Source organism: Cystoisospora suis (assembly GCF_002600585.1).
Source record: "Cystoisospora suis strain Wien I chromosome Unknown contig_979, whole genome shotgun sequence".
Classification (NCBI taxonomy): domain Eukaryota; phylum Apicomplexa; class Conoidasida; order Eucoccidiorida; family Sarcocystidae; genus Cystoisospora; species Cystoisospora suis.
In genome coordinates, this window is record NW_027153780.1 from 68,692 (window position 1) to 92,742 (window position 24,051).

Sequence of the window (24,051 nt, forward strand, 5' to 3'; positions counted from 1 at the left end):
TGTGGCTTGGCGAATGAGCCGCTCAATTCTTTTAGTGAAACACCAAGGGCTGAGAGGTAAAGCAGACAATGGCTCTGATTTGTCTCATCCGGTTAGAGGCAGGGCTCTTCGTCCGTTTCTGGCTGCCTGCAAGGGAGGCCGAATGTGTAGAGACACTCGGTTACCAGCTCGGTACTTCGCGGACAACGCTGTGACATGAACCTGGGACCGTGAAAGGCATTACACGAGAGGGGAGTCTCCGCGGTCGTACACACTTTCATGCATCCATATATATTTACATTTGTACGCATACACGGACACGCGCAGAGTCTTGCGTGCAGTATGTATATAATATATATATATAGTTTGACATATGCATAGTGTACACGTGCTCGCCTGTGTACTGCCTACACGTGTACGCAGGTGATGCCGCACGTACGTTGAAATTGACGCGTGTGTGGATCCGTAGGTATAAACGTAAGGGTAGACACCGGCTCTCAGAGTGCTCACTTTCTGAAACAGGACACCACTGGACTACTGCCACGTGAAACCGTCGCGGCGCTGTTCTTCAGGCTCTTCCCTGGATAGCGCTTTGATGTAGCAGTTTTCTAGTGACAATGTGGACTTTTTCTTTCCGTTGAAAACAGTGTAACATCTGCAGTCCTTGAGTTGTCAATGGGGGCAGGTGCGGGGTACGCACTCGCATAGCCGTCAGCGAACGCGATTCAGTGGTACGCGATCCCCGTTTATTTGATGACAGGTAATTCCCCCCCACGTTTCAACAGGGTTCACTGTGGGAGTGTGGGGGACAGTGACGCTCTGGTTCGGGCACACGGCGGGCTCGCGGCTCCATACTGGCCTTGCTTTTGTGGGTGTACGCGAGCGAAGACGACTACTTGCCGAAGACTCAAAAACCGGGAGTACAGCCCAGAGCCAGTCGCGACGCCACACTTTGCCCTCTATTTTCACAGCAAGCCTGTTGAAAGGTGTATGATATCCCGGCTGGGGCCCACCAGGAGGAAATGGTGACCTGTTGAGCAGATTACTGACTTCGTACAGAGCTCTAGCCACTGCTGTCCGTTGCTGACAACCAGACGCCAATCTCGGTCGCTGCTGTCGGTCTAAGCTCGGCTTCAAATGACACCCAGCACTTCTTTCGGTCCTGCAAACTGGGACATCGAGCCTCGTTACGAAGAAACTGACACCAATTGCGATTGATGACGACGCTGTGGTAAAAAGCCATGCATTAGACACACGTTACGGTGAAGCTGAACCAGAATGGAACATTCTACACGGTGAGAAAGCCTGAATTAGCAGCAACAGCGTTTCCCAGAAGTTTACGTATCTTCTGAGATAGCGGACGTCTACGTCGTGCAACCAACAGAACAATTCCACGATGCGACACCTAACGGAAACCATTGTGTCACCAGGCTCTAAACTATGGAGAAAATGCGAATCCCCTATGGGGTACCTGGAAAGAGTGTAGCGCGCACGCTACCTCGCCGGTTGACGCAACAAGATTTGAGCTCGTCTGGTCGGGCAGTCCTCGCCTGCGACCTGTGTCCGCGTTCGCGCGTGCTAGCTGCCGTTCGGACACGGCTGTTCGGAACTCCTCATAGTTTCGTCTCGCTGCACCTGCCCGACTCTGCACCATTCTTGGGCCCAAACATTCGTCTACTATGTCACGTCTCCCAGCTTCTGCAGAGCCCTAGTCGCGAGTTGCCCTGAAGTGTACGTACAGCGTACTGCGGGGGCCTCGCAGATCCACAACTGTCACTTTTGTCCTACTTTAAGCAGTCAGCAAAGAGAGGACTCGGTACGGAATCAAGTGAAACAATGAAGGGTTTGCTGCTCCTTCCCCTCTCGGTGTTGGCCGTCAGCGCCACTGCCCGTGCCGCCGTCCCGGACACCTTGGGCGCGCCCTGTACTCGGGGACACCGAGGAATTCTTTTTCGTGTGTCTGATCCGTCAGACTTTTCACAGGGATGCCAAGTCACTGCAGTACTGAAGAAGAACTGTCTGCAGCTGTTTAGGTAACCGGCACGCGTCATTCAAGTTCAAAGGCCTCCGCCTGACAATCCTTCTCCTCAGGGGTAGCAAGGAAACCGGACGCATAGACCTGGGTATGAGACTTGCCCCTAAAGCACGCGTGCATTCCCCTGCATTGACCGTTATTTCTCCCGCAGAAGCAATCGAAACGCCCGTTCATACGGTGCCTTACCATCCGAACTGTATCTCCATAAAGCCGGCGTCGAAGGAACCCGAAATCTTGTGGTAATTCTTTAGCCCCCGCACGGCTCAGCCAGCAGAGGTTCATGCCGTCTCCAAACAGCTGCGATACCGAGAGTTGTCGGGACGCATGGGTAGGAAAACCTCTTTAACCTTACCCCAGTTTTGGAGAAAAAGAACATCTCCGACAGTGGATGGCGTTATCCGAGCAAATCTTGTGCCTGCACAAGGGTGCGATGCGGAATGAGGTTTCTGGAGAACCCACGGTCGAGGAGGAGGAACGGGAGGTTAGCCGCACTTGCACGTGAGACCTAGCCCAAGATTCGAGATTGCTGTCTTACCATCTACAGGTACTCGAGCAAGTTGTCGAGAAGCCGAGCGAGGGTGGTGTAACCATTCACATCGGCAAGGTAGGCGTGTGCTCGTTAAACGCATGCGATCTGGGAGTGCAGTCTCTTATTGCATGTTCAGAGCCCAGCTGGAGTAGAACCGGTTTTAAGAGTGCGGCCGACCTTCAAGCAGCTCGATATTCACCCGCATTGAGCCACTGTCGAAGCGATAACTCTAGCGTGGTTTCTTTTGGAGGATATGAGAAGTGCGCGGTTTCTATCGACACAGCTGTCTCCTCCCAGGGACCGCATGCGCTGAGAGAGCGAGTGTGCTGGCCGCTTAGATTGGCTTTCGCTTCGTGGCGCGTGTTGGCCCTCAGAGCCGATGTCGTGTGTCATTGAACTTTTCCCATCAAGCCGACGGGCGAACGCCTTCCTGTTTGTCCCCACTGGGACCCACCGGGCTCCTGGTACGCACAGTGCCGGATCGGCAGGAGAACAGGATGCAAGTGGCTTAGCAGATAGCTTGTCGTCTCTCTCTTTGAGACAGCCGGAAACTGGAAAGTGTTCTCGAGATTCTCAAAATCAGGAACCCTCTCCTGACTCTCTGACGGACGACAGAGGCTCTGCGAGTAGAGACCTCCCTATACACATCAAACACATCTCATCTGAACGCGAGCACTTTTTCCGGCTACGCGTCGGCGCATTCGGGGCAGTGTGCGATCATCGGCGCGGAGGAATTCCCGACAGTGGGAACTTCCTGGAAACGCCGAAGGCTGGCGACAACATTGTGGATTCGAGGGCAACAGAAAACCAACGAGATGTATCCGATACGAGAGACACTTCGACAGAGTTTTTCTTCCAGCTGCCCAGTGCCCTATCAAGTTTCGAGGTCTTGTCTTCTCGGACACTCCATCTGACCGGGGGAGTCGAAGGATCGCACATCAGAGTGTCGCTGACCCTTGATAAACCAGTTCCCCCTGTGTCCTGCGGAGAACAAAGTGAGCTTAAGGCTCTTCGGTCAATAAAGCCGTTTAGGGTTACCTGCAAGTGAGTCAGATTCAAAGACCACTACGGAGATTGTCCGTGTTTGGATTTTTGAAATGTTTGGTATCCGTCTCCGTTCTTCCCGTTTCGCATTTTCAGGCAGTGCAAGGAAGCGTTGGCCAGCGTAGACAATCCGGAGGTCCTCGCTTTGCCATCTCACTTATGGACAGAGATAAGCGAGGTCGTGGTAAGCTGGCTGCTTCTCCTTGCCACGATTTCAAGCTATTCAGTTGAGGTCGCCTCGTTCCGTGCTAGCTGTTGCGTCTCATGGAGGGTGCCGCGCTGCCGTTGTGACCCTGTACAGGCATGTGAAGAGTGTGCACCAGTTTCGATCGTGAGAGACGCTCTGTTGGCAAAGCCAAGTCGGTGAGTCTTAGGCTGCACGGGGCAGCACAATCGCTGGCGACCAAGCTACCTTCAGGATAGGGTTTAGCGGAGAACCGCCCCGGCACTACAATGGATATGTGTACGTTCAGGATATGTGTTGGCGATTCTCACATCGCATTGTCCCCGTCCGACATCATCAGCAGCTGCTTGGAGTTTGCCGCAGGTGAGTGCGCCTCAGGGTGTATGACCTCCTTCAATCATGTCCCCGTAGTCCAGTTCGCCGACCGCCTGCATTCATGCGCGGTGTTGTCGTTTGCGCGCAGACAAGCTTGTCTGTGTTTCCTGCGGGTCAGTGGTCGGCTTTATCACCACGTGCGGAGAGGCCAAGCACCAGTATGGAAAGACGGATTTACCGGAAAGGTCGCAGCAGCCCTTGGCTGAGACAACGCCCCGGGTATCCCACGGGCACAAATGCTGCGATCCTGCACCTGATGAAAAGGAGATTATCAAGGAGTTTTGTTTTTACAAACACAGGGTATGCGTCCCCCCACACAGGGACACCCACCAAGCAGATGTTTTTACTCAATACAGCGACGTGTCCCTGCTCGCGGGGAACATCGAAAGTCTTTGCAGGAAAACCGGCGTCCACCGTTTTTCGATCGAGCAGCGCGATGCAGGCAAATCTGACGGGACAGAAAACGCGTCTACAATGCCAGAAAGCGTTGACTCGCTGGCACTCGCACTGAAGATAGTAGTGAGGCAATGCTTCTTCGTCTTTGTCCAAGGAGAAAGTGACGGTGGCACTGTCCACACAAAGGAAGAAGTGATCGCCCACGCCCGGCGGACAAAAACACTCAGAGCAATGAAAGTAAGCTGCCGCTCAAGCTTTCCGAGAACGAATGCGTGACTCTGGGAACCAGCTTATCTCGCCGATGTTGTGCTCCCTTTTTTCAGGTTCTCTACAAGCCGACGGCGTCGCTTGAAGGCGAGAAGTTCATGCAAAGCGCCGGCAGAGTGACCCTATCGGCTGATTCCTTCGAACAGCTGAAGGCCGATTTGCAGCGCAATTCACGCTGTTACCAACCAGCTCTCCACATGATGCCTACGTGGCCAGGCGGCTGGGTAGTATCCTATCTTCCGCTCCCAGTAGATACACATTAACTCGCGGATGTGCAAGCTAGGTGACAACGGTATCACGACTCGGACAGTCGTCGGCCGCCGACTACGCGATGATTACCACGCCGTTGTGCTACCGGCTTCGAATCTGCTGCTTGTCCCACCGACGCGTCAGCGGTACCCCCCCGCTAGGCGCACACCCATCTTCCGGGTACGTGTGCGTGACCAACATGAACGAGGGTGCTCGCTGGCGGTGTCGTTTCGCTCCAACGGCAATTCTCAGACTTCTGAAACTCTCGTGTCTCCAGGTTCTTTGCCCGTGCTGTCTTTTCCATGGCAGTCGGACAGGGAGACTTCCCGTTCACACCCGCGGACGGTGGCAGTGCGCCGAGGAAAAGACGTGCCCTCTGTTCGCCCGCACCACAATCATAGGTTGCGAGGATAACTTAATTGCGACGATAGCTAAAATTCAGAAAGGCAGAAGTCAAAAGACGGAAGGGAATTGTTGGACAGTTCATTGAGAGCTGCAGTACACAATTTCCTTTGTAGAACAAAACACCAGTGAGTACTGCGGACCGAAGGAGGCGAGACGATGAACCGGGGCTCCATCATCGACTCGAAAGTGCTTTCAGTGAAGGCCTGCGTCCTTCATGACTTCCAGCATTTTCTGACCCATAGACGCAGGGTTCCTGACAACGTGCACGCCGGCATCTTCAAGCGCAGCAATCTTTCCTTCTGCTGTGCCAGTTCCCCCACTCACGATTGCACCAGCGTGACCCATCCTTCGACCTGGAGGAGCCGTCAACCCTGCGATAAAGCTCACCACCGGCTTGCGCTCCCTGTTATGCTCTGCAGCATACCCACAGCAGCTATTCGGAAGCCCAGTACACACCTGCAGCGCACTGAGAACTCTCTTCCCAAGAACAAGCACACTGCCGCACGCAACATTAGGTCGACGATGCAACAGACCACCACGGTATAGCGCAGGTCCGCTTGGACAGTAAGCACCGACTGAGCGAACCTACCTTTCAGCCACGCAGCTGCTTCTTCCTCAGCGGAGCCTCCAATCTCTCCAATCAAAACAATACCTGTCAGCCGGACACGCATTCCAATGCACCTGATGAGACCAGGCTGAGGCGATGCTACAGCTTGAATGCAGAAGTTTCTCTTACTTCATATCAGACCTCGATCGCAGAGCTTATACATGGCCCCTCGTACAGTACGCTGTGGTACCCTTCAGCTAACCCCTGCCCAATGACGCTCCCTCGCCACCCGCTGATCAGAAAGTCGGCCAGTTTGCGATCCGCTACTGACAGTCGCCCACGTGATACATCGGCCTACCTTTAGTCTCCGGATCATTGATGAACCGTTCTAGACAATCAATAAAATTCGTCCCGTTGAACGGGTCGCCTCCAATGCCAACACAGGTGGACTGCCCCAATCCAGCTTGTGTGGTCTGATTGACAGCCTCATACGTCAGCGTGCCACTCCGGCTGACTACACCTGTATGATACATACAACACAACAGCAAGTGTTTCCACTGTTGGAGATTGACAACCCAGCCGACAATGCATCAGCCGCCGGCGCGATCTCCACAAAGAGCCGCACTTCATCCTCAACACCGCGGGCACGCTGGGTTACAACAAAGATGCCCGGAAGAGCCTTTTGCACGCAACACAAACACGAACATAGGGTACTCCCCGGATCACACCAGAACGACTACCGGCCATCCGCGAAGTGGAAAAAGAAGTGACATGACCGTCGTCCTCCCGAAACGGTTCCCAGAAACCAGTGACTGGTACCGAAGACCAGCGCGACTCCGATGACAGTCGCGGGTAGAACCTCTTACACGTAAAAGAGCTGATATGTAAGCCACGCGTTTACACATTCACAACCACGCCGCCCGTGTCAGAACGCCCTTGGAACGAGGGGCACGATGTCTTTTCATTGACTCTATACGACTGCCGAAGCCGCCGCCCGAGCCGAATCCAAATTAGCATGGCAGTCGTTTCCGACTCATCCTTCAGGGGGGCCAGTCGTGTTGTGAACATCAACAGCAAGACAGAAGAGGACAAAAAGTTTGAAGACTCTAGGCTAACAAATGCTGGAGTCTTGCGCTACCCCAAACACGTGAATCCTAGCTCGTTATCTGCTCACCGATTTTGCCCTTCTTATGAATATAGCCGGGCATGATTCCGATCTTGCATTCATCGGGTTTGATGATACCCGGGCAGTTGGGGCCAATGAGACGTGTCTTGTTCTGAGATGTGAGGGCTTGCTTCACTCGTACCATGTCTTGCTGAGGGATGCCCTCTGTTATGCAAACAGCCAAGGGAAGTTCCTCCTCTATACACTCCAGGATTGCCTTTGCGGCGAAAGGAGGCGGCACGAAAATCATCGAGGCGTTACAGCCTGTTTGCTCTTTGGCCTGGGAAAAAGGAAACACGCGATTTCACCAGATGACGCACGCGTCCCTTGCGCTATCGAACCACAGTAACAGACTCGCTTGGACTCAGCGCCACTTCTGTATATTCAGTGGCAAGCTGAACAGCTGGGGAACAACACAGGCCGAGACACACAAAAGCAATTACCTCTCTAACACTCTCGAATACGGGAAGAGAAAACTGCCCGTCACTCGACTTCCATGTTGTTCCTTTCTTCGCGGGGTTGACACCACCGACGAACTGGCTTCCATATGCCATACACTGCTCGGTATGAAAAGATCCCTGAACGCATCCAGATTCAGAGTGTCACCGCAAACACAGAAAATGAGGGGAGGCGAAAACCTTCAGCCACAAGACAGACACACCGAGTTGTCTTTCCTGGGATAACGCATACCTCATCTGTCCAAACTAACGCGTGCGGATTGCAAGTTCCGCCCGAATGTGTCACCCACAGCCCCAGCCAGTCTCATATATTTGACACCTGTTGCCGCATTGATCGGGATCTCTGGCATTCGACCACAAGGCAGCAACAACTGAGGAATCCGCAGTCAAACGCTGAGTTAGGCGCGACATGGCAGCGGATGTCCCCCATATGGAGAAAATACCCAAATGAAGTGGCAACACAGCCAGCAACATATCAGTCGGAAAGACAAGGGGACAGAACAACAGGCACAAAAGAACTGGTCTATCCACGCATGCAAGTCACGGAGAATCCTGTGTCCTCCAACGAGAGATGAGGCTCGAGAGGGTGTGTTAACTACGCTAACAAAACCCGCATACAATCACGGCATCGCACGCCTCACGAGTGCCTACCACGTGACGCCGCGAAACACACTCGATGACAAGCCAAGCGTACTGACAAATCTGATATCCCACACGGCATATAGTTTCTTATGTCGCAGTGACCCCTTGCCCGAAAGAAGAAGCCTACCTGCTTGCCAGTAAGTCCTTGGCAAATGACTTTGGTGTTCTTGTCCACGAACACCCGGGCACTTGACGACCACCGCTGCAAGTACCGGTTACACACGAAAGAACACTTTGTTGACCCAGGACGTACCCCCCGAAGGGTACACAGCGACACAATGCATTCTGAGGACTAAAGACGTATACAGTCGTGAAGTACTCCTCTAGTCCATATCCTAAGAATCGCCGTTCAAGAGCACCGGACTCACGTGTTGATCATGCTGCAGCTGGCGGAAAAGGCCTTTGGCCCGAAGGGTCCGTCGAAACGGCAACGCGCATGCGGCTGCCATTTCGTGGAGAAAGGTCGAGACGGTGACAATGAAGAGACGAAGGATCAGGAGAACACAAGCACAGCCGAAATAAGACAGTATCCACCGCAAACCTGTCTGGAAGAGGCGAAACCTTGAGTAGAAAAAAACCAACTGTAAAGAGCGGCTTTGCCCAGACGCCCGTGCGCTTTGTAAACGATAAAGAGGGCATTCGTCACTGAGGAAAACCGTCCTGCGTACCAATTGGCGGGGTCCAAACAGGCTCGGAAAAAGATCACTAGAAAGGAAGTAAAAACAAGAAAACGGCAGCGAACTATCAGCTTTGCCGTCGTGCCCTGGTCATCGTCTTTAAGCCGTCACCACCATTGGAGGTCTCCGACGCCATACCCGACAGAAGAGTGTCTACCTGCCAAAAATGTGGTGCTGGTCGAACCCCAGGATCCGTCACAGAGTTCGTTCGCCCATCGCAAGCGTATCACACCAAACAGTCACGTGAACACCCGGGAATACTCGTACGTGAAGGCGATTTCCAGCCAGCGGCAATCGTACGGCCTTATCTTTCACACTGCAGCTCGAGTGCAGCCCCCCCCGACCCGCTGCGAGAACGCCGCAAAAGGCGCAGTGTTTCGGGACATATGGACAGTCCTCGGCAGAAGGAGTCTCCATATCCCCCGAAACCGCCTAAAGACTCCTCGGTCACCCCGGACTCGAGACACCGGGTCAGAGATCTCTGGCTGCACGACGCCCACGACTTACCTTGGCTCCGTCGTGACTCGCTATTGGCCGGGAGGGGAGCGCATAACCAGTAGGGAAAGAGACCCGCTTGCCACGTTTTGACAGAACACCCTGACGATGGCGTTGACGGCTCCTCACTGACGAATCCCTACAGCTTCGGCACGTGCCCATACCCTCCTGACCGGTTTGTGATGTTGGCTGGTAAACCTCCGTCCACGCTTCCATTCAGAGACTTCTACCTCTCTTGTCTTCCTCCGCAGACGTGTTCGTTTATCGAGCTGCTGCCTGGTCTGAAAGAACGAGTGCGCCCCTCTTCTCCTTTCAGGAGTTTCCTCCCCTCATCCCTTGCAACAGTACAGGGGTTTGTGACAGATAAAACGTTGTCAAAGAACTGCTCAGCAGCCGTCGTTGGGGCTTCTTCTGCAATGCTGCTTTCTACGTGCTTTAATGGGGGGGCCCTGCCACACCGTCCGACTGGGGTGGCGCCAAAGCTCAAAATCCGCGTTGAGGGTTTAGGGCTGCGGATTGATCAGTGGCTGCATGAGCAACAATACATAACAGTGCAGGAGCAAAGACGAATCCGAGATGCAAACACGCGACAAGTGTCTGGTCCCGGCTGATATGCTCGCAAAAGCTAGAGAGCTCACTGGGCTACGGCGGAGAGTGTACACTGGTTCCGAGTGGAGCGGACGTTCCCCGACGGCGAGAGAGACGCCGTAAGCAGACAAAGGACCAGAGACTCAGTTTTATTCTGCTAGTTACAGAAACAACTGTCTCTATGGAAACAGTGCTAGCAGTTGCCCAACTCTGATGGAAGAGCCGAGCTGTACACTCCAGTGGAACCAGTGACTTTCGGGAGCGAGCTCGGGGCTCCGAACGTCCCCAACAACATGGAGTGCCGGTTCTGTGCGTACGTCTGCTTCTCTTGGAGGTGGAAGTGTTCCCGTAGTGCGACGCCCTGAAGGCAAGCTGCCTTCGCAATTTGGGGCAGCGGTGAACCTATCTACCGGTGTCCGATGGTGTGCAGCGCGCAGCACACTGGCCTTCGAGCCATCGTCTGGTATCGCCCGTAATGGGGCGAAAGTTACGCAAATTGCTTGCTTCGAGGGACACATACTAACCTGATACTAGTCTTATTAGTAATGTTATCCCAGGCGTTCGCTGAGAACGGAGTGTATTTCGAAGAAAAGAAATGCTTGGCCCGAAAGTCAGAGTCCAACAAAAGCGTATCCGTAAAGCCTCCTCAACGCTCGTGGCTATAACCTGGGACCTCTGGACGTGCAATTGCACAACGCACGGGCCGGCTGCACGCTTTCTGCATCAGACGCAGGTCTCACGGCGTGAATACGGGCATCCAATTCTGTGCGCAAGCGTAGATCGCGATTACACATCATAGCGTATGATAAGGCGGTAGCTGCTGGCAGCCCTTGCGTACCGGTTTCACGGTAAGTATCACGTTGCCCACCTCGACAGGACACGCGCTGTCCCCTCACGGTGTGGTAGTGGATATGTCGGTTTTCCTAATACTTCTGTACCGTTGTCCCCTTTCCGGGAGAAAGGCGTCCATTTTCTCACGTGCTGCGTAAGGGTTGCGGCCGCGGTGCCCTTCGAGAAAGCCTGCCTAGGGTTTCAACACCGCCCTCGAACTAAGTTTCGACACGCGGAACCCTGTACGTGGCGGTGCCCCCGGACCAGGAGAGCGGGCGTCAGCTTCACCGCGCCCCCGAGCCCAACTGCTGTCCGACTCTTATTGGTGTGCTCTGTCACAGTTTTCACCAAGCTCAAAAAGAGGGCGGGGCAATACCTCTCAGCCCAACACGAAGCACCTACCGAAAGAAGTCCCGTCACGTAGATAACAGAGGTATAGAACTTAGCTGAGGGTTTCTGGTTGTTGCAGCGTGTCTCCCGCAGCAGTTGCCGCTCGGCGGGACTCGCTGTGCACTCATTAGGCTCTCGTGACAGCATGCCGAGGCAGCTGCTGTCCCAGCTCTCGGTCTGCCCGACAGTCGGTCACGCGCAGAACAGAAAACGGCCGGCCTTTGGAGAGGCGTATTTCAACGTGAGGACTGTTGTACTAACTCGTTTTCACTATGTCTTTAAGTTACATTTTATCTTTTTTTGATTCGTCGGCAACAATTTATTGGCCTTGTCAGCGATATTCGAGGCTTTTCTGGCACTGGCCACGGTCTCCCACGCAGCCTGTAAACACCGCTCATTGCTAGACACGCTGTCGCCGTGTCTCTCCATGCATGCTGTCTCGCTGTTGGACTTCAATGGAGGTGCGAAACGCCTGAGAACGAGAGTGCACTAGAGGAAGTCTGTTCGGACTAGCCCTTCTGCTGACTTTGCACTGCGTGCGGATGCGACAGTGTTTTTCCGCTTGGAGCCTCATGCTGTCTTGCGCACTTTTCCGAAGGTGGAAACCAGCACACATGTTTGCGCGCAGGAACCACGCAGAAGAGAGCCGAAGATCACAGTCACGAACGATGCCTCCTGTACTCGCTAAATGTTTAGCTCGCCTCCATGCCTTGCCCTTGAGTTGTGTGCCCCTCCACTTACATATGTGCCTACGTCTCCTTTGTAGGCTCGCTGTCTCGTCACACCACTGTTGATGCCTTTTCACAGACGAGCGACAATGGGACTCCTTTGTTGTCAGGATTTGTTAAGGGCGTTGCAGGACAACGCTGGCCAACGGGTGACGTGCTGTTGCTGCTGCTGTTGCGGTGGTCAGCAAACACTTACACCCGGATGTTTACAGCGGTTTCTCAAGGCGTCTTTGCAGGTTCTACAGGAAGAAGCGGAGAGAGTCATTCCCATGCTTCTTCCTGGCGCGTCGAGAACCGGCACGTGGAAGTCTCGACCATCGCAAGTCTCTTTACAAGATTCGTACCCGCTGCTGGTGAACCCCGCCTCTATCCGGAAATCTGTGTACGTGGGCTATACCATGACTCCGTCGGAGGAATCACGCGTGCTACCGGCATTGCTCCTTTCCCCCAGACGGGCTGCACAACTGGTAGAAGAGGTTACCGAACTGGGTCAGCTGAAGTCAAAGCAGCGCGGTTCCTCGAGGCGATCGCAGAGGCTGGGCGAGAGATTCAGTACCTGGCACGCCGTCTACCGGCTCATAAACTGGGAACTGAATGACATCGCTATCTGCAACGTACTGCATCTACTCTCCAAGACAAACTCCGTCAAATATGCTCTTCGATATCGCTTCTCGACGTGGGTTGATCGGCTCCTGTCCGCCCTTCTCCGCCGCATCTTGGACGTATGCACACCTGTTAGCCTGCACCAACAGACTCACGCGACACAGCCGGCACCTGAGATTATTGCAGCAGCATGTGAGTCTTCTCTCGTCTTTGGAAAGACGCTCACTGCGTCTTTGGGTTGCTCAGCGACTTCCCACTCCAGCATCGAGACAAGCGAGTATCTGCTCCCTCGCCTGTGCCTTACCTACTTTTGTGGTTTGCTTTTTCGCATCTGGGCTCCCATCTACCAGCTACTTGACGATCCGAATGCGTTTCCCACAATTGCGCCGAGAAGGGAGGTCCATATTAATCATGAAGACATCACAGCCTGCTGCACGTGCTGCTCTTGCGCGTTTGACCGTGCGCTCAGACGCCCGGCTTGCCCGTACCACAGCGCCGGGAAGAGAGTTGTACTCGGAAAATTTCTGAAGAAGCTGTTTGATGATACCGGGTTTCTTTCTCCGATTTCTTCCCAATGTAGCGTTGACGCTCAGCTACGCCCTTTCGGCATGCGTTCCTTGCTTCTCCCGTCGTTGCTGATGGTGTGGCGTGACCCGCGTTTTCCTTTTATATTCCCCGCCCAGTACGCACAGTCATTTGATTCTCTCATACACTTCCTACATCGGTATGAGTTGCTGTTGCTACGTTGTCAACATCGTAGGTCCATAGGGAATTTTCTTGGTTTCCCCTTCCCGCAGGAGCCCTCCGCCCCAATCCGTGGAGAAGGCTTGAAGAATGATGCCAGCCGACAGGGCATTTTTGATAAGAAGTGGGATAGCAGCCAAGCCAGCCCGAAGATCACAGCTTTGTTGTGGGTGCTTCAAGCCGGGGAAGGGCTCCGACAAGGGAGCCTACAGTCTTTGCAGCAGCAGTTCATGGAAGGTTTCCGCAGTGATACGGGTGAACTGAAGACGCATGGGAGAAGCCCTGAAACGAAGAGCGGCGCACCGGTATATGGTACTTTTCAGGACACGCTGATCCGAGAGTGCGGAGAGCGGTGGGGACACAGCGCTGCAGGCTGCGTTCCCGGCGCTGGAAAAGCTCTGAGATATTATCATGCCAGTGCATTGCTTCAATCGTTTGGGGCTGCTCGCCTACCGAGGAATCTAGGTACCGATGACGTTACAAAGCCTATAGGGCAGTATGTGGCGCGCTCTCTTCTAGACGAAGTGGCGGCGTCAAGGCGCTACGACGAAGCGCGGGCCGCTGCAACGGACTTCGTTGCGTCGGTAAGTCGGTGGGTCTGGGGGAGAGATGTGAAGACGAGGAGCCGGGGGGCAAGTGGTGATATCGATACTGCTCCCGAAGGGAAGGACGTGAACGGGAGCTCCAGTACAGTGCGTGATAGTGACGATGACGAAGACGATTGCGGTGTCTGGTTGTGGCAGTTTGGTTCTGCAGTCAACGGATTTTGCACTGCGGGCAGCGATGTGGACATTTGTGTGTTACTTGGGGGAGAAGAGCTGAGGCGACAGCAGTGTACCAGTTTTCTTTCCCGGAGTGGGGAAGCGCAAAGAAAAGAGGACTTACGGAAGTTCATGCTTTCTTGGCACGAACACGAAACAGAGTTCTCTGAGGCTGAAGGTGCCGTGCGGCTGCTTGGAGAAGTGTTCGACGGAATACGTCTAGCCCAGAATGTTGAAGATGACATCGTCGGAGAATGGCAAGAAGAGAAAGGCGCATGCAGTACAGATGACAGCAAAGCTGCAGCACGACGACTTGCCCACGGACAAACCGCGGAGAAAAGTCACCAGCCCCGCCTGAAGATCGTCGCTGTGGAACCAATTTCATGGGCACGGGTACCTATCTGTCGCATTGAATTTCTCTATGGTACCTGGTCTGACCTCTCTTCTTCGCCGTCTTCGTGTGTGCACGCTGAACAGAACGCTGTGTTGACCTCTTCTGGCATCCGATCTTCCTCACAAATACTTTCTGAAAGTAACATTCTGCAGAGCAGTGACTCGGATATAGGGACTTCTGTATCAACTGCTTCACAATCCCCAACTTCTACTTTTTTCTCAACACCAGATCTATCACAATACGACGCCGAGTCCCGTGACCCCCCCGCATCACGTACTCGTAGAGGGTGGTCCTGGAAAGTCGTGAAGGTAGAGGTTTCCTTCAGCAATCGTTTAGGTATCCTCAATACCAGGTATATCTCTTGCCTTGCCGGTCAGAAACCGCTAGGATTCGCCCTGGCTGCGTCGGTGAAGCTGTGGGCAAGTCGGCGAGGAATTGCGAACGCTTACAAGGGATACCTTTCGCCCTACGCATGGCTTCTTCTGGCGTTCCATTTTCTTGCATGCCGAGAGAAACCCATCATCATAAACCTGTTACGGCCGCCGCCCTCTGTGCTTGAGTGGGTGAGACGGAGATGCAGCAGACAGCACACGGGCGGTCTCTGAGCCCGTCACATGCCACTTATCCGCTTCGCTGTAATGCCAAGAGACCGTGTGTAGCCCCACGTAGCGTGTGAGTGTATTGAAGCTTCTTGATACTGAAAGCCATGCAGCCTCAAGTTGCGTTAGGCCTCCTTAGAGCAGCCCGATGTTCGCTTCAGTCATCTGCTTTCTGCTTATCGTTCTGTGTGCAGTTAGTGTTTGCAGAGGCCGCCATACACATGACGATGTGCATCCAGGATTCACACCCAGATGATGGGCCGTGATTTTGTGTATTAGTCAAGATTTTCTACGCAGAAGGCAACAAACGCGACGCCGATCGATGACTTTGCCACGAAGCAGACTGTGAAGTGATTTGCCTCACAGTGAATTCAAGTGAAGCCGATCACCGGCCGTGCGCGTAGGGTGCGAGCCTCGGTGGGGTATACACAAGATATTACCGTACTCTGTGTTGAAGCGGCCTATGGCGGCGGACGCATGTGAAAAGAAGTCTCCCTAGTTCTGCGGTCCTTCAGGCACGATCAAGAAGGTGCACACTTCGGATACCTGTTCATAGTGTAGAGTGGTGCTTATCCTAAGGCTACGTGTAGAAATCCATGATGGTTCACTGTTTCTTTGTTTGGACAGAAAATCACTTCAACGTGCTTACGACCCCATAGAGAGTTTCATCTACACATGGCATGCGTATGTATCTCTATGGGGACCTATGTATGGACGGCTCTATATCGTGGGTATTTAAGTCTGTGTTGTAACAGAAGAAACAAAGCGTTCAGTCCTCCTCGCGTCCGAACCAGCCACATGAGAGATTCCAGTTTCGTGTTTTTGTCCAAGCTGAAGACTGCTCGTTTGGTTTGCTTACACGGTGTGAAACAGCGGGCTATCTGCAAGCAGTGGTCACTGAATGCCAGTGACAGCCTGCTATGCTTCGGGGTGTGACTACAGGCGAACATGGAGAGGCCAGCACTGGAGTTCTGGAACGGAGTCGACAACTGTTGGTTCTTCGATCCCTGGGTTCCCCGATCCGACGTCCGCAAATCAAGGATGGCGGAGGCCCTCTCGCGAGGTGTTTGGAGGTCCGAGAAACATCGCCACATCTCTTCGGAGCCTCCGCCGCCGTCGGGTGCCACTTTTTACCCCGGGACGGGAGTGGTAGATCCAGAGACGAGCATCTTCGAGGCAACAGTCGCTGATGGAGGCTCGAGCCTTGCGGAGCTGCTCTATGAGTTTTTCCGTTTTTATGCTTATGAATTCAACCCCTACCTTCACGTTGTTTCACTTCGGTATAACGCCCCTCCTGCGTCACCGCTCTTACACTCTATAATTAAAGAGCCGGAATTCCGAGAAGCTATAAAAGACCCTCCGGGAGGCCAGGCGGGTGCAAGACGTCCAGGGGAATCCGCTGCATGTGAAGCACAAGTGCAGGCCGCAGAGTGTAAACACACAGACGCATTGAAGGGTTCCAGCTTGTGGCCCTCGTTTCCAGGTCTCCGTGACGGCGTTTTTCTCTCCAAACTCGACTTCAACCTCTGGGTGAACGAGCAAACTGCCGTGCCCGTTCATGAGCACCATTGGTACAGCTTAGGTCTATCTTCTGAGGCGTTTACTCGTGGACGTCTCCTCGGGGAGCCGAAGACGATTGAAGCTCTCGCACAGAAACACGGAGGCGCTCAATTCACTCCTGCAATGGAATTTCTTGCTCTCGAGGCACTTCTCGAAATGGAGGAGACCGAGTATCCCCATGTGCTACATCAGAGGCGCTGGTTGAAAGAAAGGGAACGGGTTAGCAATGCTAATCGTCTTTTCTTCCAAGAGAAGTACAAGAGAGTTGGTGAGTCGGTCGGTATTGTCACGCTCGTCGCCGGCCGCGGACCTGTACGCGCCTGTGAAGAGCATTTCTAGTTGCAGTTAGGAAGATACGTTACCCGAGAAGTAAGTAGTCTCGTTAGAACTGGTTTACTAGAGGTAACATGGTCCGAGAAGGGGGCAAGCCTCGTGTGCTCGAGTTGTAGAGCTCTGCAAGCTGGTCCGCTGGCGGGCAGGGACGCAGGACTAGGAGCTGTAAGCGCCTCGGACTTTCAGCATGTACTTCGTGGCAGGGGAAGTTACACAGGGGAGAGAGGCAGATGACCTGCGTCGCTAGCACTGCTGTTGAAATGGTTGCAAAAAGACAGAACATGGTTGTTTCCGAGTGGAGTAGGTGAAGTGACGGAGGCCCTGGCAGCTACTCAACTTTCCTTTGTGGTACACTTTCTCAGGTAGGAAAAAAGACATTGTCCAGTTCGACACGCTTGTCGTGGAGGACCCCTTCCGAGAGCTGGATTTGTTGGAACCCAAATTCGAAAATCAAGACCGACTGTTCTATGAACTGAAGCGCGCCACACATTTGCTTGCAGCCGCTGCTGCGAAGCCGCCAGCCCTATCGTCTACAGGAGCGAGTTACGGTGCACAGGCGCGTCGAGCCGTCGAGGCTCTGTTTTGCCCGTTCGATGCGACAGCAGAGAAAGATATTCTTAGGCAACTGTCGGATGTTGGACGCTTTGCAAAACAGGGTGGGGAGAATACAAGCAACGAAGACGCTTGCTGTGCCCATTTAGAAGCATTCCGTGGTCTGTGATGCGGACGAGGCAGCGTTCCGGGGTAGGCGGTGGCTGCAAGAGGGAAAGAATTGCTTAGTCATTTTGCACCTGTTGCCCGTGATGAGCGACGAGGGAGATGATGAGGGACCTAGATTGTCAAGATGAATAGAGAGTCGGAATGACAGCCAAAGTCGCTGTCACAAGTTGCGACCAACGCAGTTCTAGAGGGAAGATGTTCGGCAATACGGTTTGCGAGGACCTTTGTTTTCTCGTGCTCTGCCGCTGACACTGGGAAATTCTGAGTCACCCTCTTTGGAAAGTTGTGCAGCCCTTCTACCACCCTGGTAGAAACACTACAGCTCGCAGTTTTATGTCGTTGCGCGCGTGGACCACTCCTCCCGTGCTCCGCACACCAAGGACGGCCCCTGGGGACCGACGCATTGGCACCATTCTCCTCTCCAACACATTGGGCTCCTCACCTCCACCCAGGTTCCTGACGTCGGAATGAACGTAACGAGATTTCCACAGGCTACAGACTTGTTGCCAGCACTGCCAATGCGGCGGATCAGAGTAGCGCAGCTGGAGCAACTCCCCGGTTAATGGCAGGGGTAGCGCACGCGCCTTTGCCGGCATAACTATGTTACGGATGGGATCCGCGGGCAGTCCTCGCCCGCGAGAAGTGCAGCGTCGAGCTGTGCTGTACCGAGTAACACAGGCGTCTACCAGGGCTTTACAGGACCTGCCGAGTAAGCCCGGCTGAGCTACAAGAAATTAGTATTCCTCAGAGATTGAGGAAATGTGAGTTCTGATTGCTCAACACTTTTGCAGGTCATTATGCGGAGGCGGGAACCAAGGGACCCCGAAAAAGGAGACAGGCGGGTGTACCCTAGCTCGGTGCTAGTGTGAAGAACACCAGACAACCATCTCCAAGGGGGTGCATCTGCAGCGTACAAATCGCTTCTCCTGCTGCCTCACTGGAACGCTGTCGCGGGTTGTTACATGAGAGAAGCAAAAGAAAACAGTTGAAGGCCTGGTTCTGCCTTTTCTCGAACACTACGGAACTCCTCGAAGCGGCCTGGGAGCACCGCGGGCGGCCTCCCGCGGCCCAGCGGTAAAATGCAACGTCAGTTTTTTTCTTCTTCACTAGAGGATGTGGTAGTGTGCGGCAGTGGAAGCCGAATGGTACTAAGGCCCGAGTGAGACATCATATACTCCACTACTTGCTTACTGGAAAACCTCGAAAGGGCCTGGTGTGTCAAGGAAGGACGAGGGGACAGTTTTCGTACGGCCCGTGGTACAGCTTGTCCGACTCAACGGGGGTACATGCGAACGCTCGACGTATTTCCTGTGAGCTTTTTACGCAGCTATGGCCGGAGCACGAAGGGGATCGTTGTCCAGCGCCAGCCAGCAAGCGACCCTATTCCAAGCACCCGTTGGTTCCCCCGCGTTGTGTTTTTCCTTGTAATTTTTTTTGCAGGCTGCTCCCTATCTCTTTTGCCAGACCGTTGCCGTTCGCCTGGAAGTTTCTCGCTTTTTTTCAGCCGACGCGAGGGAAGCGCTCGACGGTGATCGTCATGCACACGGGGCGTTGCGTACAGTTCAGGTGTCTACCCGAAAATTAGACTACTGTTTTTTTCGCTTCAGGGTCCCCGCTTTCCCGTCCTAGTCGGGTAATCCCGTCCCCGCACGCGGTACGGATTCCGTGCCGTTTATGTCTTGGTCTCTGCTGGGCCACCGCGCACACGGAGATCCAGGGCCTGCGTTGCAACGTGGAAGTGCCCCTCGTTCCTTCCTTACTAGCTCCTAAAGAGCGAAGCAACAACAGACTTTAGTCGGTCTGCCGTGTGGGTCCCTTTTACGCTGAGAGCCACTGGCTGCCCGAGGAGGAGTCTCCGTCTAGCTACGACTCATGACTGTTTGATGAGTCGGCAGCGCAACAGGACGAAAGGAGGTCGTGTGTTTTTCTCCTTGGTTTCATCGCCGATACTTCTAATGTGGCAGAAAAGACTACCAGACTATTTGCTTTTTCCAGCTCGTAGCGATTACGCTACAACATCGCTTTGTGTAGCTGATAAGGTCCCCGCGAACGAGATCGGGTGCGGCGTTCACGATCCTCTACCTAACCTGGGCCAGAGCGAAATTCGGCAGCCAAAGGCCTTCAGATATTCGCTTGGCATTGTGTTCATTTTACCGCCAGTACTACACACTGTCCCTGTTGTCTCACCCCGTTTTGTGCCGATCCCCCCAGGTAGTCTAGTGTTGTTTCTCCCGGGACTTCTCCTTCCGTGCCCGTGAGTGGTCCTCTTGTGACAATGAGCGGTATGGAGCCTCATTCTAACCCCAATTACCAGGCGATCCCTCTCACTGGACAGGTGCCAGGCCGCGCACCTGTTCAGAATTTGGAGATTGAGAGTAAGAGACGCGGGCAAGCCGAATCGGATAGTCCCCGACAAAGCGAAGACGCGTGGGTGTCGTGGCTTCATTCAGACCAAGCAAAGTTGCTGGAAGAAGGCGTCCCCCTGAGGAATCGAAACTTGAAGGGCACAATAGACGGGCATCATTCTTCCCTGGTGGAATCGGACCTGCACAGCAGCCCAGATCAACTCTTCTTTGGAGACCCTCACTTCCGGAGCCGAGATGTCTTTGATTCCTTGCCCCCTGTAACTCTTGACTTCTCAGATAACACGGGTATGTCTTTCTCTCTACATTGAAGACGGATGGACGTGCGAGGTCGTGGGATTTGAACTGCATTCACATGTAGACACATGAAGGATGTATCTCTGGCTACGTACTGACTTACTTACTCGTGTGCCCGCGTCTGTTCGTACGATGTGGGGACACATGGATGGCAAACACTTGAGTACACCGCAGTATAACTCTATGTATACACATCTTTATGTATATATCCCCTAAACACCCGCTAAGTGTTTCGTGACATCTCGAGGACCGTATAGCTGTAGAACTAGGTTAGCTCCACTTCCCTCCTTGTCTCGACTAGCTTGTATGAGAGCATCACCTATCCCCTCGAGGACTTTGTTTCCCTATGTATGTTGGACGTAGTTCTGATTTACCTACATCTGTTAGGACGTCGGAGGAGACGAGACGTTAGGAGTCATTCTTCTCTTCCCGTATAACTCAACACAACCGAGACGCTTAACACACAGCTGAACATCTTCAACTCCACGTGCAGAAGACGACGATGTTAAAAATTGCCGCATCAGAAAAATATATCTACCTGTTTCTTTTCCGGCTTCAGGGATAATAGTATACCCGGGCTCTCGCTCTACGACGAAATGCGCCCCCTCGCCATCCGTCTCACATTTTTGACACGAAGAGAACCAACAGCTGTCTCATGATGCATAATGTTTATATGTCTTCATAAGTTTATCTTCGTGTACACGTCCTCTCCACCTGATTCCACATACGTACCACTCGTAAAAACACATACATCTGTATATGTCCTATCGTCTTCTCTTCATTTCAGTGGACATTGTGACTCCGGGCGATGGACTCGTCAAGAGAATGTTTAAGAAGCTTTTCAGAAAGCCTATCAAACCATCGGATCAGAAGCGCATTCTCTCTCTGGAGGGCTTTCACGGATGCTTCAAACCAGGCGATTGTGGTACGCGGAATGTTTTCATTCCTTTGCATCTGAAGATGTCCTGTCTGTTCTCCGGTGATCGTACGTGCGTATGTGTCGACCATCTCAGTGGCTACGACATACCACGACTATGGAGCACAGCCACGTCACTCTTCATCTCAAAGTAAAAGGCCTCCCTTCACTTCATCTTATCTGATTACTATCATATAAATGCCTTACGGTACCTCTACACATGTATACTCTGGACCGCACCCATATACTCTCTAGCTATATGTATACATATCTATACATATATGTATATACTGCTTCATGGGCACGGTATTCGTTCTATTATCAGTTCGTCGAGGATTTGCCATGAGGCTAGAAGGTTTTCTAGGGATGTGAAGGCATTCTGATGATCATATGCCCCTCATGTTAAACAACTTTCTGTAAGATGTTTAAGTCCCAACTGACGTGTACTTCCTCTTTCTCTCATACACTCCACACTTTCACATGCTTCATCCGCCTACATTATTGTATAATGTATATCCCTTTGTTCTGAATGAAAAAGACACTCTATTCGAGTTGTCATCTCCGTGTCCAGCTACTCACTAATTACATGAGCAGCCATCAGCTAGCTAGACACACCCTCTGTCTTGGATGTCTACATTTTTTTTTCTCATTATGAAACCGTCGCGATCTCTCTTCTTGTCCTACCTCTTCTTTGGGACATCCCCACCTCTAAGCTTTGACCTTCTTTACTTTTCTTTCCTCCTGTGTGTGTTTGACGATTCTTCTCTTAGTGGCGTTGATGGGTAGCAGCGGAGCAGGAAAGACGACGTTACTGAATGTGCTGTCTGGTCGTATAACAAAAAATGTAGGGGGACGCGTAGACTTCAACGGACGTACTTTGCCGCCGCAGGTCTCTAAAGCCTTGAGCTGTTTTGTTCAGCAGGACGTGATGTTCTTTGGTGCTCTTACCGTCCAAGAGCACCTAAGCTTTCAGGTCTGTCTGATCTTCTTGCTACTACGTGGCGCTGTAGACTCCATTCGTGTATGCAGAGAGACTACTGGGGAGAGGAGATGAGATGTGCAGGGAGACGATTTCATGGGGGTGAAGTCGAGTTGTTTCAAAGGGAGAGAGAGGGATGGCAAGAGAATGTAAAAGAGGAAAGAGAAATGTTAAGAGACAGCAGAAAGAGGGGAGGACCTAGAAACAAGTATAGAGATTGTTTGAAGCGGTTTTCTCTCTGAGGGTTCACATCTCTTGTTTGAATTCGTTCTTTTCTTTTCATCATCATATCCCCCTGAGATCATGTCTTAACCTTTCTCTTTCTCCTTTCTCATTTTTTGCATAGGAGACCTTCCTTCTACAAAGTCGCTTGCCTGTATTAGCTGTTCCATACAGAACTCAGAGACAGGTTCTATATGACTCCTCCGTCTTTCATTCTATAGAAGATCTTTTGGTTATTCTCTCACCCTTCAGCTCTACAGACAGATATTCCACATACGAATTCCCAATAGAATGGATTCTATTTTCTCTGTATCTCCAGCTGGCACGCACACTAGATGAGTTTTCCTTTTGTAGAGTAGACAAGAGACATGCCATCTTGTAGCTGTGACAAGTTTTCCTCGCCTCCATTCTTCCATGTGGGTTGCCCCTCTCTCTCCGCAGGCTGCTGTTCGATTACCTCCGTTTGTTTCAAAGAGAGAACGTCAGGAGATTGTCAGGTCTATGCTTGACAAAGTGGGGCTAACCAAATGTCGAGATTCGAGGATAGGCAACGTTGCACAGCGACAGTTCAAGTAGGCATCTCCTTTGAAAGTCTTTCTATCTCAAAGGGATGAGGGAGGGCAGGGAAGGGTGAGTGGGTCTCCATTCTCTTCAGAGGTGTGTACTCATCTGTATAAAATGTATACATACATTTATGTATAGAGTTTACATATCTATACATATATGTATGCACATCATATATGTATAGGTATACATAGAAGCTATACATGCATACATACGTATATACATGTAACCTACAGGAGTAGATAGGTTCGTCTTTGGCTGTAGATTTCTCACTCGGGGACTCACATGGCAGCTTCTGGGGGAGCATAGAGCAACCAGCGGTTTTCCGGTGTAATGACAGGAGGGATGGGGAGGCACGGTATCTCGAATATCGACAGTCTCATAGACTCTGTAGCGTTTACATTCGAACGCGTGAACGATCCCGAGACCATATATGTAGAGAAAGAGAAAGACGACCCCCCGTGACCGATAGAGACGCGCTCTTGCTCTCCCGAGACACAGTTAGCCTGTCTCTACCTCCGTCATCTTGTGTTCTTTTCGTGAGGCGTCATTTTCGATAACATACACGGATCTCTGCTCTCTCATTTGTCTCCAGCGGAATCTCAGGAGGAGAACAGAGACGTTTATCTGTCGCGACAGAGCTTCTTACGCATCCATGCATCATTTTTGCTGATGAGCCGACAAGCGGTCTTGACTCCTNNCTCCTTTATGGCTATGCAAGTCGTTACGCTCCTAAGAGAGCTGGCAGATGCAGGCCGTACAGTCGTATGTACTATACACCAGCCGAGTTCGAGCGTCTTTGCTCATTTCAACAAAGTATGCTCTCTCTGCTTTTCTCTTGTCTTGCTATTGTTTTCGATAGAAGGCCTAAAAAGAACATGAACGAGGAGGAAGGCCGGGGGGAGGGGGGAGCGGGTGGGTACAAGGCCCAGGGTGGTAGTATAGTTGTAGTAGGGGGGCAATAGCTCTGTTAGGCTGAGTTAACGACACATAAGGCAACATACAAGTTGCG

At 52.6% G+C, this 24,051-nt stretch overlaps 4 protein-coding genes across 4 annotated transcripts; 3 read left to right on the forward strand and 1 right to left on the reverse strand.

Annotated features, from left to right (window-relative positions):
- Positions 1 to 2,796: 2,796 nt before the first annotated feature.
- Positions 2,797 to 5,072, forward strand: CSUI_002304 (uncharacterized protein; the record flags this gene model as incomplete). Its single annotated transcript, XM_068062506.1, has 7 exons — positions 2,797 to 2,803; positions 2,918 to 3,587; positions 3,684 to 3,771; positions 3,889 to 3,950; positions 4,061 to 4,134; positions 4,235 to 4,779; positions 4,866 to 5,072. 7 exons carry the CDS (start codon positions 2,797 to 2,799, stop codon positions 5,070 to 5,072), a joined length of 1,653 nt encoding a protein of 550 aa, XP_067925521.1.
- CSUI_002305 (succinyl- -synthetase alpha scsa) lies at positions 4,441 to 9,285 on the reverse strand. The gene is made up of 7 exons (XM_068062507.1): positions 8,644 to 9,285; positions 8,403 to 8,477; positions 7,619 to 7,753; positions 7,185 to 7,455; positions 6,369 to 6,530; positions 6,053 to 6,115; positions 4,441 to 5,876 (listed from the first exon to the last, which is right to left on the reverse strand). The coding sequence occupies exons 1-7, from the start codon at positions 8,722 to 8,724 to the stop codon at positions 5,656 to 5,658; spliced, it is 1,008 nt and encodes a 335-aa protein (XP_067925522.1). The 5' UTR covers positions 8,725 to 9,285; the 3' UTR covers positions 4,441 to 5,655.
- A 2,085-nt stretch (positions 9,286 to 11,370) lies between these two features.
- Positions 11,371 to 17,877, forward strand: CSUI_002306 (poly cid1 family protein). Its single transcript, XM_068062508.1, has 3 exons — positions 11,371 to 15,049; positions 16,028 to 16,913; positions 17,341 to 17,877. Exons 1-3 carry the CDS (start codon positions 12,050 to 12,052, stop codon positions 17,697 to 17,699), a joined length of 4,245 nt encoding a protein of 1,414 aa, XP_067925523.1. The 5' UTR covers positions 11,371 to 12,049; the 3' UTR covers positions 17,700 to 17,877.
- A 690-nt stretch (positions 17,878 to 18,567) lies between these two features.
- On the forward strand, positions 18,568 to 23,731 carry CSUI_002307 (atp-binding cassette g family transporter abcg89; the record flags this gene model as incomplete). The annotated part of the gene is made up of 6 exons (XM_068062509.1): positions 18,568 to 18,784; positions 19,139 to 20,349; positions 21,146 to 21,283; positions 22,045 to 22,247; positions 22,917 to 23,047; positions 23,635 to 23,731. Coding segments are annotated over exons 2-6 (945 nt in total), but the record flags the coding sequence as incomplete, so codon positions are not given.
- Between the last annotated feature and the right edge of the window lie 320 nt (positions 23,732 to 24,051).

What these genes read in the sequence shown, in the direction of transcription:
- CSUI_002305 (XM_068062507.1), bottom strand. Translation starts at nt 8,724, where the DNA reads ATGGCAGCCGCATGCGCGTTGCCGTTTCGACGGACCCTTCGGGCCAAA. An exon ending in AAGGACTTACTGGCAAGCAG is followed by an intron (nt 7,754 to 8,402) that starts GTAGGCTTCTTC and finishes GGATGCGTTCAG; the next exon opens with GGATCTTTTCATACCGAGCA. An exon ending in AGCAGCTGCGTGGCTGAAAG is followed by an intron (nt 5,877 to 6,052) that starts GTAGGTTCGCTC and finishes GGTATGCTGCAG; the next exon opens with AGCATAACAGGGAGCGCAAG.
- CSUI_002306 (XM_068062508.1), top strand. Translation starts at nt 12,050, where the DNA reads ATGCCTTTTCACAGACGAGCGACAATGGGACTCCTTTGTTGTCAGGAT. An exon ending in CGCCCTCTGTGCTTGAGTGG is followed by an intron (nt 15,050 to 16,027) that starts GTGAGACGGAGA and finishes GTGTGACTACAG; the next exon opens with GCGAACATGGAGAGGCCAGC. An exon ending in AGAGAAGTACAAGAGAGTTG is followed by an intron (nt 16,914 to 17,340) that starts GTGAGTCGGTCG and finishes ACACTTTCTCAG; the next exon opens with GTAGGAAAAAAGACATTGTC.